This window comes from Orbicella franksi, chromosome 11, assembly GCF_964199315.1.
Source record: "Orbicella franksi chromosome 11, jaOrbFran1.1, whole genome shotgun sequence".
Lineage (NCBI taxonomy): Eukaryota > Metazoa > Cnidaria > Anthozoa > Scleractinia > Merulinidae > Orbicella > Orbicella franksi.
The window spans coordinates 7,466,781-7,483,591 of NC_138155.1; the positions used below are offsets into that span (position 1 = coordinate 7,466,781).

The 16,811-nt window shown below is 37.9% G+C and overlaps 1 protein-coding gene and 1 pseudogene across 3 annotated transcripts in view; one reads left to right on the plus strand and one right to left on the minus strand.

Moving 5' to 3' along the window:
* LOC145502330 (uncharacterized) overlaps nt 1-12,271 on the minus strand; it is a 47,347-nt gene extending 35,076 nt beyond the window's left edge. The window contains exons 1-5 of one of the 2 annotated variants that reach the window (XM_081481598.1): nt 12,226-12,271; nt 11,846-11,942; nt 8,995-9,188; nt 8,250-8,279; nt 1,367-1,639 (exon numbers count right to left, since the gene is read on the minus strand). In XM_081481598.1, coding sequence (XP_081337724.1) covers nt 1,367-1,639; nt 8,250-8,279; nt 8,995-9,166 — 475 coding nt within the window. In that variant the 5' untranslated portion in view covers nt 9,167-9,188; nt 11,846-11,942; nt 12,226-12,271. Of the gene's footprint in view, nt 1-1,366; nt 1,640-8,249; nt 8,280-8,994; nt 9,189-11,845; nt 11,943-12,040; nt 12,131-12,225 lie in introns of those variants that run through there. The other variant, XM_081481597.1, reaches the window with a different exon arrangement.
* A 36-nt stretch (nt 12,272-12,307) lies between these two features.
* The window catches only part of LOC145502339 (uncharacterized), a 30,358-nt pseudogene continuing 25,854 nt past the window's right edge, over nt 12,308-16,811 (plus strand). Inside the window, exons 1-2 of the transcript XR_014051313.1 lie at nt 12,308-12,472; nt 13,115-13,211. The product of XR_014051313.1 is annotated as an uncharacterized LOC145502339 (transcript). The remainder of the gene's footprint in view (nt 12,473-13,114; nt 13,212-16,811) is intronic.

The following is a 16,811-nucleotide window of genomic DNA, read 5'->3' on the forward strand; positions in this document are numbered from 1 at the left end:
TTGTCATGCTATGAAAGAACCCCTTGAGCTATGCCTTGAAATAAATGTTGCATTGTATTAATAATGTATTTGATTAGTGTGTATTAGTATGTTAGTATTAGTATGTGTTAGTATTTTGATATGTAAAGTTTTACATCTTTCCTCTTTCGAGTAGCCTTGAAAAATTAAGACAATGTTTAATGTTCTTTTTGGGCCATCTTGACATCTTATTTGCAAGCTTTCGCACGTAACCGCTACTGAAACGAATCAATTCCCGATGCTCTTAACACATGATACAGGCCTCGTTATCATCAGTGACGCTTCTGGAGATAAAGGGGTAAAGAAAACCGACACCTTAAACAAATTGGTTACTGTAAGAAGAATGTGAAACGCGAGCAAGCAAAAAACCAATAGCACCTCTTATAGCCATGAGCTAAAAAAGTAAAAAAAAAAAAAAAAAGAAAAAAAAACTTTTATTTACAGGTAGCTGGCTCTCGCAAAGCACTATCCGGTTTGATATACATGGTTCATCCGATTAATTGAGTAAACCAGTGTCATATATATGTATATATATATAGTTAAGTGTAAGATGAGGCGTCATGAAGCAAACTTCTAACTGTTCCGGCTTTGTGTAATCTATTATTTCAGGTTGTATAGCATTACGTAATTATATTTACATTTTTCTGATCTTATATATATACATGCAAATCTGTAAACTTACTAGGATTTTTAACGTTTTATTTTTTAACTTGTAAATATTGTTCCAATCTGAAGAAGGCCGAAGGCCGAAACGTCGCATTAAAAGCCGGAACAGTTAGAAGTTTGCTTCATGACGCCTCATCTTACACTTAACTAAAATTCACATTGAAGCACGGTATCTTTTGATCCTTCTACTGGAAGTCACCGTTTGGAAAACCATATTATTCTGCCTATATATAAATATATATATATATAGTTTCAAAACCACGTTTCACAACATGATAAGGTGTCCCAAAATAGGTACTCTGTCTGCAGCATACCGTGAAAAGGTTGCTGAAGATTTACAGTACCTCTCAAGAAAAGGTTCTCATTGTGACTAAGACCGGTTTAAACTTTTGTGATAAATTGGGTCAGTCAAAAAAAGAGGCTAGAGAAAAAAGAAACGTGTAACAAGTGGAATCTGGCTAATTGAGGTGTTCTTTTGTTTGTTATGTAGCACTATAGTTTCAACCGAGCTTGGGAGGTGTGGATGAAAAAATGTTGACCTCGTCATAGGTGCAAACTTCATGCATTGCATTAGATTTGTACTTACAACCTTCTCGGTCAAAATTTTCCCATAGAGACCTCTCGTTCAGTTAAGGGGAACTAGTTCAGACAGCAGATGTTCAGCCCGAAAGTTTATACTTACTGACGCATCTTTTCCAATTTTGTGGCGATGTTTGATACCCAGGATAGCAACTGCACGTGAATGAACCGAGCGTATTATGGCATAGATGTTCGCACTGTGCCAAACCAAGAGAACACTCAGGGCAATCCTGTTTTTGGCTACGACTTCCACTGCATCTGGATCCACCGTGGGCTGGTGGGGGATTGGTACAGTAGCGGTATCTTGTTTGATAACCACCTTGACAGCCAACACTACCCCAGCTCTGCCATGATGACCAACGGCCATGAATTGGTGCTAAAAAAATATCATTTGCCTGTTGCTGAATAGTTATCTCGGCATGCAAGGTTTATAGAAAACGACCATTACGTATATGTCATTCACGCAGTTCTCTCTAACGGTGAGCTAGTCAGACCACAGTACTTTGTAAATTTTTATTTCGCCAGGTACTATGATCGTCGTCATAACTGCAGCTTTCCTATTATTATAATTATTATTATCATAATAGTAATAATAATTATTATTGTTATTATTTTTATTACTACTGCTATTATCATTGTTGTTGTTATTATTATTATTATTATTATTATTATTATTATCGTCCTCACGTAATGTTTGCTTAGAGTCCTTAGGGCCGAGACCAAACCATGGTCCTGGGGCACTAGGGGATAGCCAGTTTTTAGCTTGATAGCACCCTCCTCAAAATGTGTGCTGTACCTAGCAAGGTATCTTTTTATTATTATTATTATTATTATTATTATTATTATTGTTATTGTTACTTTAAGTCCTTAAAGTCTTGCCGCTTTTAACTTATGGTGCCGAGTTCAATCCATGAGCCTAGGGCAGTCATAAGTCTGCTGGATTACTTGATGGATAGAGTCCTCCTAAGTATGTGAGCAGTTCCAAGGAGGACGGTCTTAATTCTGTAGCTCTGTTATTCTAATATTGCCTGGGGTCTTGCCGATGTAGTTTTCTGTTCCCTTCTTGAAAAGTCCGAAAGCTCCAATGATCATTGGGACAGTTGTTGTTTTCATTCCCCACGTTTTCTCGATTTTCATCTCAAGATCAAGATGATGATGATGATGATGATGATGATGATGATTATTAATCACGCGGCCTAGGGCAAACACGGTTCTCAAAATGAGGCTCACTTCTTGCTGCTATACCGTACTAACGATACCCAACCAGGTCGAAGCAGCTGTCCACCCGTCAAGCTTCTCTCCTTTATTGTTGTTTCTATTTTTGGCTGCTTAGTTCTTTTACAGTTCCTACGTACACTAGCAGCATTTTTCGTTTGTGGTCTCTGCATGAATCATTGTATTTAGTGGCCTCTTTAGATCCGATATGCTGCTCATGTTTAACATGGTATGGCAATGTACTTTCAGCGGGAAAGTTTTTGTCTTTCCGCACTCTCCTTTCGCGACCACGACACGATCTTCTGTATTTTGCATATTGTCCGTGATCACTCGTTTAGACATTGGCCAATCCGCAAACATTTGGATTGAGTTTCATCTGAGGTCATTGTCATGTGCATTTAGTAGACGATCGGCCAACCAGCCGGCTGCTTTACTTCTTGATGCTACACATTGCTGATGAGACTCAACCATGTCGAAACTGCTGTCCGCGGTTGTAATTCTTGACTTTCAGTTTGGACTCTATCATGCCGTTGTCCCGTTAAGCTTGCTACATAGTCAATCAGGCTTGCTACCTTGTTATGTTTCTATTTTTAGCTGATTAGATCTTTTACAGATCCTACGTACACCGGTAGGAATTTTGTTTGCGGTCTCTTGCATCATTGCGCAGGATGCCTGAGGCAGACTGCGTCATACTTTCGGTCTAATTTGGGAGCAAGTGGTCTATGTGCTTGTTTCCCGTGGAAGTATGTTGAAATCACGTCGGGCCAAAGGAACAAATATTTGTTTTATCCATAAATTTTCTTCAAAAGCTCGTATTGCCTCCAAAATGCACCAACAACATGCTCGATAGATGCCCTAACCAACGCTTTCCTACATCGCCTACTTGGTGAGAATCTAAACTTGCAAATCTCGTAGTCATTTTTTCAGGCAAACTATAGTCGTTTGCTGAGGGGGATTTTGAGCTCGCAAATCTCGCGGATATTTCTCATAGCGAGACCCACCGAGAACATTGCTTTCTTCAATCGCCGGCAAACGTTTGCTAAGTGGGAATTTAAACTTGCAAATCTTGCAGAATTTTTGGTTCACCGTAGCACCGCAACAGATATTTTTCACCGCGAGCCATCGCGAAGCCCAGCAAGTTAAAAATTTATACCGAAGGAGAGCAGCCATAAATTTGCTTTCCCTTTGTTGTCGGAACCCATCAGTTGAGTGGTAATTTAGATCGCAAATCTTACAGATATTTCTTCGGTGCGACCCATCGCAAAGTCAGGCGAATTTGCGGAAGGAGGAAAATAGCCATAAATTTGCTTGAAAACTCCCACCGCTTTCAGATTTCTCATCGCTGCACGTCAAAAACACTGAAAAACAGTGAAACCAAAACTCCCTAAAATCGCTTTACTTCGACTTTATTCTTAAACACGACCTAAACCTCTGCAGCAACAGGGAAAAAACGTACACAAACGAAGCCAGAGAAGGCGTCTTTAGTGTATATCTTTTCCGCAGTGAAAAATTGGGAGCTGCATGAAAATTTGAAATGCGACACGAGTGGGGCATTTCTATGTCAATTTGACACAACAGTAATAAGGTCGACAATGCTTATACTACTATACTACTACATAAATTTTAACGCGAACCACATTATGTTATCTTTTTGGTAAAGAAAATACAACTGCAAAACTGAATGTTAGCGTTTCCGTTCGTGTTTATTGTTGCGCGGATATAGCCATTCGAAGTTGATAGCATTAGTACATCGACCAAAGCATCCCGCGTGAAAGTTGTTGTACTTCAACTGAGAGCGCTTTTATGCATAAATAAAATTTAAAAAGCTGGTTTTTGAGCTCCTTCAGTTGCACTTTTATGATGAACTGGGTGTAAAGGGACGGTGAAATGTGTTAGGGAATAACAAAAACTGCCGTTGTAGTAAGTTGGTTTTCAAGTGTTGTGTCACAAATTTTAAGGTGCTGTTTCCATTCGCACGATTATTTTTTGATGAAGTAAAAATACAAATTCAAAAAAATCCAAACGACCTTACCGTGTAGATACTGTAATAGAGCTTTCAACGTTGCCGTTCCTAAATTTTGGAACTCACTTCCAGCCAGTCTAAGATCTATTTCATGCCTCATAGTTTTAAAAATAACAGTAAGACTACTCTTGAATGAGACTTTTAGTAAAGCTTACTTAATTTAGGGCAATGGTTAAACTGGGTGGGTCTTTGTTTCATTGAATATTTTTTCAGTCTTTAATAATGATATAGTCATTTTAAGAAGTTGCAGTTTTGATCTTAAGTGGGTCTAAACCTTACTGGTACAATTTAAGTTGCACTCTTGTTTTGATGATATTGTAATTTTAGGTAGCAGTAGTTTTTATTTTAATCACAAACATTTAATTTAATCACAAACATTGAATAATTAGTCATCGGAGTACCTGAAAGGCCTATTTAAACTCTTCAGCACGGACTATGGACTTAGAAATAGTGAAAACAAATTGGCTCTGCCTAAGCCCCTTACCGATTTTTTGAAACGTAGTTTCTACTACAGTAGAGCGCATTTGTGGAATAAGCCTTCCATCTAACGTCAGAGCCATTGGATCTTTTATTAATTTTACAGATGGGATAAATCGCCAATTGTCCTTCTCGTACTCTCACACGGCAAACATATCGGAAATGAGTGCTATATAGATTCATATATTGTATTGTACTGTATTTTACAAAACAGTCTCAAGAAAATACGCGCGCTGATTGGTTAAAAATCGTGTTTCTATAACTCGATGGAAACACAGCACTAGTACGAGCTGTTGACGTAACGATAGCGCAATAATCAAAGTTAGCGAGCTGTTTTCCTTTTTTTTTTTTTTGTCGCAGTGTTTTCTAAAAGAAATAGAAAACACGTTCTCCGTGTTTCTATCGAGTTATAGAAACACTCGTGAAAGTTTGGGAGAACTCGAAAAAACTGTGGAAACACTCGCATACGGTTCGTTTTCCCACAGCATTTCTCGTTCTCCAAACATCCACTCGTGTTTCTATACCTCGATAGAAACACGGTACATGTTTTCTATTTCTTAATTATATTGCACAGTGACCATGATTCTGACAACTGAGAACAGATTTTCGACGGAAAGCGTTGTTTAAACTTCTTTAACTTCCTTTGAATATCAAGCAATTGCAATAAACAATATACTAAAGCAAACGTGTTTTAACCATCGGCGAAAAAGGTAAACGTGCATTGTCCAAAAAAAAAAAGACATTTCACTTTTAGATCAGATCGTTGTTATCATAAATCGTGCTGCAGGTGTTGTAACTTTTTCAAATTACGATCTTAGTACTAATGAATTAATGCAGATGGTAAACTGGGTTAAACTGGACTGCTAACGCCTTGTTGATAAAGCAATAATAATGCATAAGACTGTAAATAATATGGTTCCGGACTATCTTAGTTCGCACTTTGTCTTCCATTCCGATACCTTAACATATAACCTAATTATTTTAAAACAAGACTGTACATGTCCTACAGCGGAGCTGTACTGTGGAATAGTCTGCCCTTGGATATTCCTCAGTCACCCTCTCTTAATGAATTTAATTAACAAATTGACGTCAGTTTTTTATGCGTCTATCCTCTTATTGATGTTAAATATTGCGTCATAACATTGTCAAAGTGGTTGTGGAACCACAAGCCGCGGGCGAGTGATTCCGCAGTAAACTTTGACAACGTTATGACGAAATTTATTATCAATAAGAGGACAGACGCATAAAAAACTGACGTCAATTTGTTTTTTTTACAACAACAAGACACCAAAATGGCCAAATGCCGGAAATAAATGAAGGGAAAGGAGGCCGTAAACTTACCGTAAACAGAAATAAGTGAATTTTATTTAAAATGACGTGAACATTGTCATTAGCTTTTCTCGCTTTTTGACTGACTACTTAAAATAGTCCATAAAATCTCATTGGTTAAAACGTTGACAGTTTGACAGCTGAAAGTTAAATTTGAAAGCTTGCATAAATTAACATTTTATCTGTCTGTACTCTTATTCATGATAAAAATGAGCTAATCAGCGCGAGAGAAATTGTTGTAAAAATCTAAGTTGAAGACTTATGATTTTGATAGACTTAAAATCTGCTAAAAAAAAAAAAAAAAAAAAATCAACAACAACCACAACATATAAATGGCTAGTAAGCAAAAAGTTTCTCACTGCCAACATTTTCATTAAGTGCTGGTTGCAAATCACGAATCAATCTTTCTTTAATTTTACAATGCACATCAGATCGTCCGGTGGCTAAAATGTCAAAGAGATCCTATTTTATCCTGTTGCCTGTCAGCGTCATATGGTCTGCCATGGCAGAAGAGTGGTTAGTACTCGTCAGCGCTTTAAAATGCTCCGTTTTACCGTCATGCAACCGACGCTTTGTTTATCCAATGTGAAAGGCGTTGCAATCCCAACAGCCAGCTTTGTACACAACCTTCGACATAAGGGAACGGCTGAGTCGGTCCTTATAGGGGAAAAAATACTTAATTCAACTAGTGTTTCGGAAAATAATTTTAAGACTAAAACAACCATAGAACCTGTGGATACATGATTTGAGCTGTTATGTGACAATTTTACTTTGAATTCCTACATAAGGTAAAGCTATGAAAATTTCTTTTTTCGGGACATGAGTGATGGGGTCTTTAGGTTTGTTGTGTTTGTTCACAACATCGTTCATGTTGTAGTTAATAATACCACGGGGCTACCCATTGCGTGACAAAAGCTTCTTGAGATCGTCCAAAGCACACTGTAACAGACTGGGTGACGAACAGATGCGAAGACACCGATATGTTGAGATGCGGATTAGGTTAACTTTGTACTTCCGAGGTGGAAAAGAATCCCATTGAGTGTAGAGTCCAGTGAAAGTTTTCTTTCGGTGAAGTCCAAAAGGGAATTGGTTATTTTAGTCTTAAAATTATTTTCCGTAACACTAGTCGAATTAAGTCTTTTTTTTCCCTTATAACGACAGACTTAGTCGTTCCCTTATGTCGAAGGTTGTGTACAAGGCTGGCTGTTGGGATTGCAACGCCTTTTACATTGGAAAAACAAAGCGTCGGTTGTATGACAGGAAAACGGAGCATTTTAAAGCGCTGACGAGTACTATACTAACCACGCTTCTGCCGTGGCCGCGCATATGACCCTGAAAAGCCACAGGATAAAATGGGATCACTTTGACATTTTAGCCACCGGACGATCTGATGTGCATTGTAAAATTAAAGAAACATAATTGATTCGTGATTTGCAACCAGCACTTAATGAACTTAACGTAATGTTTTTTGTTGTTGTTTTTCTTTTTGTTGTTGTTTTTTTGTTGTTGTTTTTTTGTTGTTGTTCTGTGTTTTGTTTTTGTTTTTTGTTTGTTTGTTTTTTTTTCCCAGCAGACTTTAAGTCTGTTTATTTTCATTTACATCCATTGGCATTTCTTTCCTTATTAGGTACCGGTTTACCTTATTAGGTATTAGTCTTCTCGTTTAAATTTATTGTAGTGAAGCTACCATTTCTATACTTCTGATGATCCATGTAGGAGCATACGAAACGTTAAGTTCTTAAATCAAGGGTTTTACAGCATGCGTTGTTTTGTCATGTTTGTGACCGCAGTTTGTTTTCTATTTTTAATTTAATATTGTTTAGTCCTAAAGGAAATGCCTGGTAAAAATAAATATTTTACCTTTCTCCTACCTACCATAAGTCATAGTATGGCAATACTTAAAGCATTTAAAAACTTTTCCAAAGTATAAAAGAATACTCACAAGGTCCCCATCTTCTACGGCTGCTGCAACCTGATGATGTTCGTTTTGAAAAATAGGTTAAAAATAGTTTCTCAAAACAGTTTAAAAACAGGTTTAAATAGTGTCCTGTTTGTTAAGGGCTCTTGGACGTACAAGCTAACTGACTCCCCACCGCGGTAAAAGGGGTGATGGTGGTGGTGGTGGGGGGGGGGGGGGGGTTGAACCCCCTTGGGTTTTCTTTCTCTTAAGTCATAGCAAAATAAATTTACAATGATTAGATAGCCCTTTGCAGTTGCCATGACAACGTCAAAAATGATAGACACAAATGAAATATCAAAATTTCCGGAAGAGATGAATGAACAGCTACTAAAAGTTTCAACCCCTCAGAGTAAATCGTCTTTTCAAACATTTGAAAAAACCTTATTTCGTGAGGTGGCACCACTCTCCTCCCCCAACCCTCCCCTGTACGTCCGAGGGTTAGGTGGCACCGCGATCCTCGTAAGTTTAAAAAACAGATGGCACAACATATTGATACACATGTTTGGAATTGGAGATCGATCAACTAACGAAAAAAAAGTTATAAACAACATACTAAAGCACACATGTTTTAACCATCAACAAAAGAGGTAAATGTGCGCTGTCTAAAATAAGACATTTCACTTTAAAATCAAATCAGTTGTTGTTATCAAAAGCCTTAGTATGGCAATACTTGTTGCATTTAAAAACTTTACCAAAGTATATATATATATATATATAAAATACTCACAATATGAACGTCTTCTACTGCTGCGGTACCTTTGTGGTGGTGGTGTTGGTTTTGGTGTTGGTGGTGAGCGCCTTCTTCTACGTCTCCGCCGCCACCACGCATCTACATCATCTTGAATGATAATAAATGCAACCACCAATACCAGGAGACCTAACTTAGCGAAAGAGACCATGCTGCTGGATAGGCACTCTAAGCTAGATGAAGGGACATAAACCAATCAGCATTATTTAAAAGTATTCAGTTAGCCGTGTACTTCTTTAATATTCTTCCCTGCAAACAAAGCCGAGTACCCTACGTCGATGTTACCTTTTGCTTCGAGATGACGAAATTAACGACGAGGCGACGAAACTAATGACGTCAAACTGTTATTATCAAGTGACCAGTTTTTCATGTAGCGCAAGTTAATTTCACGCTATCTACTAAAGACAAAGTCAATTATAAGTATGACTTGTTTTTAAGAATAACTGGTGATGCGCAGATTTTATCTCTTGTAATTCAAACGCAGCGACTCTATAAAGACGAACTGCTTCTTTCCAAATTACTTGCGAAATGGTTGTTCGCCTAAAATGTCAAAATATACAGCAGGAGAGGTAAATTATCTTATAGGTACGAATTCAAAGTAAACATCTCCAAAAACTGTTCAATTTATGTAATGGATAAAAGAAAACAAACAAACAAACAAAAAACAAACAAACCTACAAGCAAAAGGTAATGTACGTACTTCCACACACATCTTAGAAAAATGTATCATCTTTTTAAACTTTTTCCAACCACCTACTTTGATTTACTAGCCTAAAAAGTGCTTCCGTTATATAAAATCTTACACTGATTGGGCTTTGCTACAAGACGACTTTGACAAGCTGGTTGATTGGAGTGACAACTGGAAGCTGGCCTTCAATATTGACAAATATTCTCTCTGCACAGTAACAAGGAAGCGCAACCCTCATAATTTGTAACTACAAATTGGGAGGGAAGATTCTTAGCAGAGTAGGAGCCTAACGCGATCTTTGGGTACTTATGTGACATACAGCTAGCTTTAGTGATTACACCCACGCCCAGGTGAGCAAAGCTAACAAAATGGTGGCTTTCATTCGTCGCACTACAATTTCTCATCGACTAGTCCGGTCTGTTTTAACCCTTTGAGCCCCAATTACGCATATATGCGTAATTAATAGCCGTGCTCTTTGTACCACTTGTAATGTCATCAATTTAAATGTCATCAGATATTCTTGATAAGCAGATAGTAGTACTAGGCTAGGCCTTTCCGTACAATGGTCAGGTTTAGATATCGACGACATTCCGACGTCGCAAATCGAAAAACAACGTTTTAAGTCCAAATTTTGACTTATGCGCATGCCCAAAATTGAAATATTGCTCAATTTTGTACCTAATTCTCGCAAAATGTCTCCTTTTAGTTAAAAAAAACCTTTCTTAGCAAAACGATGGCCTATTTAGCGTCATGGCAACTAAAAAAGCTGACTAAATGGTTAAAAACGGTAATTTTTTTGGCGAAAGTTTGGTATTCAAAGGGTTAAACTCGACGATCTGCGATTCATGCCTTTCGTTTTGTACGGTATTCTTTTCGTTCTTCACGCTCCGAAAGCAGCAATAAAACTTCACGTTCGTTAAGAAATCGCGCAAGTAACGACTCCCTAAAAGTAACGACGTGCTCGCAAAGTAGCAAACTTAAGCACGCCTTTACTTCTCAGAAGAAATAACGGATTAAATATATCTAGCTAAAAAAGGCTGCACTAAAAGGATCAACCAAAAATCGTTTTCAACATAATCATTTATCCTTTTCTGCTCTCTGTATATCGATTTAACAAATTGACGACAGTTTTTTTTATGCGTCTCTCCTCTTATTGATGATAAATTGCGCTATAACATTGTCAAAGTGGCTATGGAACCACGAGCCGCGGGTAAAAACCCCAAAATGGTCAAATCCCGGGAAAAAATGCGGGAAAAAGACGCCGTAAACTTGCCGTAAACAAAGATAAGTGAATTTTATTCAAAATTATGCGAACATTGTCGATAACTTTTCTCGCCTTTTCATTGGCTACTTGAAAAAGTCCATAAAATCTCATTGGTTTAAAAGTTGACAATTTGACAGCTGAGAGTTGAACTTGAAAGCTTGCATATATTAAAATTTTATCTGTCTGTACTCTTATCGATGACAAAAATGAGCCAATCAGCGCGCGAGAAATAAGACAGTTATTGTAAAAATATTTTTATTTCATTTGGGACGCAACCCCTAAATAACCCTGTTGCTAAGCGAAAGTAGCGATGCCCGGAAATATGCCGGCGATAGGATTCTAGGGCTGCTAAATTCGAAACTAAAAGAAAGACGTTTCTTTCCAAAATTTACAGAAGTTGGTCCCATCCAGGTAAATAGTGCCAAAAATCGAACTTAGAAGATAAAAAAGTCATGAACAATATGCTAGACGACAGGCCAAGATATTAGGGAGTTTTAGAAAGCCACAATAAGGGAAAAACAGCCTCAGGTAAACTGGTCGGCGTCAAATGGCGTAATATTCACAAGGAGTGGTATATAAAGGCCTGATTATCCCAATGGGAACTAATAAAAAGCAACCTAATTTAACACCTAAAAGAAATTTATTTTAATTTGTTTACAGTAACTTGAAGTACCATCTATTAACGCCTTTCTTTGCTTTTGTATTTTAGCAGCAAACAAGCCTGTTCTAAGAACAGGAATCAAGGCTGCACGAATTTGGATGAACGTGCTCGCCAACTATTTCCCTTTCAAACAATTCCTAACTTCCCATAAGAGCACTCGCTTAAGTTCTTAGCACCCCGTGAAGATTCGAAGGAAATATTCTTACCTAACTCTTACCTTGAATGAAGGCAATACCGAGCAGCTCCGACTGAAGAATTCTCTCCTTTTGCAGACGGAATAACTTTCACTTGATAACAACTGAAAACACGAAGACCTAAAGAAAACAAAACAAAACAAAACAAAGCGAAACCAAACGTCGATATGATTTAAAACTACCATTTTTAAGTGCTACACTGGTCAAGTTTCATTCACCTTCTTTTGGTATCGTCTCTCGGATCAGGAGAACATAGTGAATAATCTGTTCTACGGATAGTGGTTGGTCAGTTACTTAATTTAGCGCATTGCTGAAACGGGGTTAGTCCTGAATGGGCAAGGCGTTATTGACATATAATCAGGGAGGCAGAGAAATTGCACAAATATTAGGGAATGTTGCTTACTCTTCCTCTTGTGCGCTACTGAAAACCAGCGTTTGCGCCTTAGACATGTCGCGGGAACTTATTTATTGTGTAAACATCGATCATATCACACATAAATATTTCCTGATCTGTCCGTGCAGAACTGACCTCGTTTCAGCGCAATGATATGGATTAACTAAAAACTATTGTTCATAGTGAGCAGAAACCGGCGTCGTAAAACAAATCTTTTGCCGACTTGTCCCGTTCTGAGACATGATATTAGGAGAACGTAAGTGCAACTAAAGTGAAATAGTAATTTACAATGAGTGTTTTTTTTTACCAGGTTATAGTCCGGGTTTTGCTCTTTTATTGCTTTTTTTTTTTTAAAACTGTGTTTTACGTTCTTTATTTCGACTTTCCCTTTGAATTTTCTGGAAGGTAAAGATGACCTCTACAAAGGCACGCCACGTTTTCAGTGATAGAAGCGTTAGATTAAATCCAAAGCGATTGTTATGCAAAAAAAAATCCAGTCACAAAGTTATTCGCGTGCCCGTACAAGATCTATCTCAAACTACTATATCCTTCAATGGGAATTTGTAAATTTAATTTTCTCAGCTGCTTTCGACAGCAGTTTTCCTTTTTCCCAACATCTCTGTCTCCACTGTGTCATCGGCTTGTGGATGTCACGTGACAGATTTGGAAGGCAGCCATGCATATCTGCACGATACTTTGAGTGAACACGAAGGTCGCCAGTCGTGATCGTATACCCAAATTAATCTTTTTTTTCAAGTTTTTCAGCAAAAAGCTACATGTGCTGCTTATTTTAGCGCGATTTATATTTTATTTGCGAACAGATCACTAATGTAAAATGTTCTCCATTTCGCTTATTGCTCTATTTGTTTGTTGATGTCTTAATTACACTCTTGCTTAGGGACTATTTTTTAACAAGACCATGAAGGTCATCTGGCACCTTTGTACGCTGTTCATTTTGACGTTGATTCACAAGAAAGGTGCACAAGTCAGTAGAGGTACGAATGATTATAAACCTAGAATATTATCAACATTTCCAATCGGCGGACTAGTCGAGTCTGTTAAACTCGACGATTTGCGATTCTTGCTTTTCGTTTTGTATCGTATTCTTTTTCTTCACCCTCCAAAACAAGTCATAAAACTTCACGTTCGCTAGCAAATGGCGCAAGTAGCGACTCCCCGAAAGTAACGATGCTTCTAAAGTAGCGTTCTCAAAGACAGCTTTACCTCTTAGGAGAAACAATGCGGAAATATATATTATAAACAAATGCAGGAAGCTGCACTAGAAGGATCATCCTAAAATATATTTTAACATATCCATATGTCATTGTCTGCTCTCAGTATATCGACCTATTTTATTTTATTTGGGACGCTTGCCCTAAATAACATGCTTTTGCTACCGGAAAGTAGCGATCCACGGAAATATATGCGATATGATTATTAAAAGGACTGCTAAATCCGAAACTAAAAGAGAGACTTTACTTTCGAAGTTCCACGGTTGTTGGTCCCGTCCGGGTAAATAGTGCAAAGAAGCAAATTATGAAAATATAAAAAGTCAGCAACGACATGCCAGGCGAGTGCCAAGAGGATGTTTAAACATTATTGACAGTGTACTTTAAACATTTTTGGGTTGCCATGTTACCTGTAAGTATTCATTGGGTTTTCCATTGTTTGCAATAACGCGAAATACCATCTATTAACGTCTGATGGTACAATTATTATGCATTTATTTCCAAAAGCCACGCCGAATGCTGCTTATGCTTAAGCTTATGCGCTACTGAAAACAAGTCTTTATGCCTTACTTTAAATATGTCTTGCAAACTTAGTGTGTATACTGATAAATATCACGGTATGGGACGTGATGAGTGTCTGACCTATCCATGCAGAGCTGACCCCGTTTCAGCAATGAGATGTCGAATTAACTGAGGGCCATTGTTCATAACGAACAGAAATAGATTATTGACCGAGATGCCTTGTTCTCAGACATAGCAAAACCTGCCATGTTATCAAGCCAGACTTCCTACATTGGTAATGCTGGCAGAAACCTTAACACGAGACTGACTGAACACAACCGAGCCACGAGAAATGATGATGCCAACAATCATATTGCTATTAAAGATTGAAGCGCAGCCAGGATGAGACATAATCAAACGAGAAATAAAAACGTTCGCTGGCTAAAAAATTTCATCCCCACACCTGAAGAATTGGTTTGCATGTTTAGTAAATGGGCTGCGCCTCAAGAGAATCCTAACAGTTTTGCTGTCCTTTCGTTCATCAATGGAGTCACGCAGCCACTAACGAGAATTCTTCGAAGGCACGACATTCAAGTTGTAAATAAGCCCTTCAAGACTTTACAACAAGAATTTCCTTCTCCCAAGTTCAGACCCTCTATTGAACATCATCTGAACGTGATTTAAAAAATACTCTGTGCCGATTGTGATTGGTATTATTTAGGAGAAACCGGCCGGTGTTTTGAAACTCGTAAGAAAGAACATGTCAGGAATGTCAACACATGTGCTAATGGATCAAACATTGCGAAACATGCGTGGTCATTCGACCATCGCATAGATTTTGATAATTCTAGTGTCATCGACAAAGGCTCTTTTCGTATTAGAAAAACTTTGGAGGCTTAGCACACCTCTGCTACCAGGCATGCTGATAATAATTCTAAGCCGATTCCAAACCAGTATAGTGTTCTTTTTAAACATTAGTCACCTAATTTACACATTTTTACTTTGCTTTTGTTCTTATTGCTTTTATCTCGTCTTTTTTTGCACATATTTTATCATTTTGCGTTCCATTTTTTTATCCGTCGAAGGCTGTAGATTGACAGCCGAAAGCTCATGTTCCTTTATGAATTTTTTTAGCCAGCGAACGTTTTTATCTTAATTTTGGTTAAATCATATTGCTATACATCATCAACTGACAAACCACAACGTAACATTGAGTGGGACTCCGGTCAGTGCTTAACCTTAAGTACTATATGTACTATACTGTTTTCAACGAGTGATTCTGGAAAGCTGGTACACTAATCTAGAAAAAACGCCTCTTAACAGATGTCAGCAACTACCGGCGACTTACAAACGACTTATTCACGATGGAAACGAAACTGACAAAACGGACTTCTAACGGACCGAATAATTTGACTAACAATAGACGGACCAAAAACCGACCAATTTGACTAACAATAGACGGATCGAAACCGACCAATGACTGATGACAAACTTTACACGAGTCTTTCAGCTAATACCATCATGGCTAAACTGACCGATCACGTCCAACGGACTAAAGTTATAGCATAATCGACTGACAAACACTATTCACTTGACTCTGATGATGACTTCCGCTCAAGTTTTCGAAACGTCGGTCACCAACAACAGTTCTTTTCAGAGCTACACTCACCCGGACGATCACACTATACGAACTACGGCTTTACTTTACTTTACTTATATAAACAAATACTAAATTACACGGATAGGCAGTATATTCGTCTGCTTTGATGATAACATATTCATTTATCCTTTTTCTGCTCTCTGTATATCGAACAATATTTACTTTAGTCAGAACGCATCCCCGAAACAATATGCTTTTGCTCTCTGACCCGAATGTAGGGAAGGGCTGCTAGATCCGAAGCTAAAAGAGAGTCGTTAGTGTCAAAATTGAACGGTAGTTGGTCCTGTCGGTACATAGTCCCAAGAAGCGAATTTGGAAAATAAAACGCAGCAACTAGGATACCATACGAGTGCCAAGAAAGCGACAGCAATCTTAATAGCACTTAACAGCATTTTTTTTTTTCCTGTCGCGCTCAAACTTCTATTCATTCAGCTCGGGCGAACATATTAAAAGAGCACTCAATTTGATTGACATTACTGGTGTTGATTAAAAAGCGGATTTTCATAATTACCTTTCCGCGCAAAATTTCCACAAGGCTAATAAAGCCAACTTAGCTACTTTTCATATAAAGCTAAGCTCTAAGAAGAAAGCGAACCGGCAGTGTTTTTTCCTTGAAATTGTTTTTTGGACGGTAAACTGCAATCATTCCAAGAATGTTTCTCGGAACGAGAATCTGTTTACACAGATGAATATTACACACACGTTGCTGAATTATGGCTGTGCATGAGGGGCAGTCAACTTGATTGACATTTCCTGTGTTGATTAAAAAAAAAAACGGATTTTTATTCCTTTTCAAAACGATAATGAACACCGCAAGTTCTTTTCCAAGCAGCGCTGTTTAAAAGCAAATGTCTTCACAAAAGTCGAACAAAATTTCGGCAAGGCTAAAAATAAGTCAACTTTGCATCTCTTTTACATCTTGCTAGGGTCCAGGAAGAATGCAAACGGGCAGTGTTTTGTTCTCCTTGAAATATTTTTTGTCTTTCCGAGAAAATCAACGTTTTCGATTTGACATGCAGCCTAAATTTCGCGACTCCCAACTTGGCCAGTGGAAAGCGACCATTTTCATTCGATTTGCACGTCGGAACTACCGAGCGCAGAAAAGTTGTGATATGTCTAACTTATTGCAGAGCTTTCACTTAACCATAAAGCACAATTTCAAGAATATCCGATGAATTTAATTATTTCAAGGTGAACAAAACCAG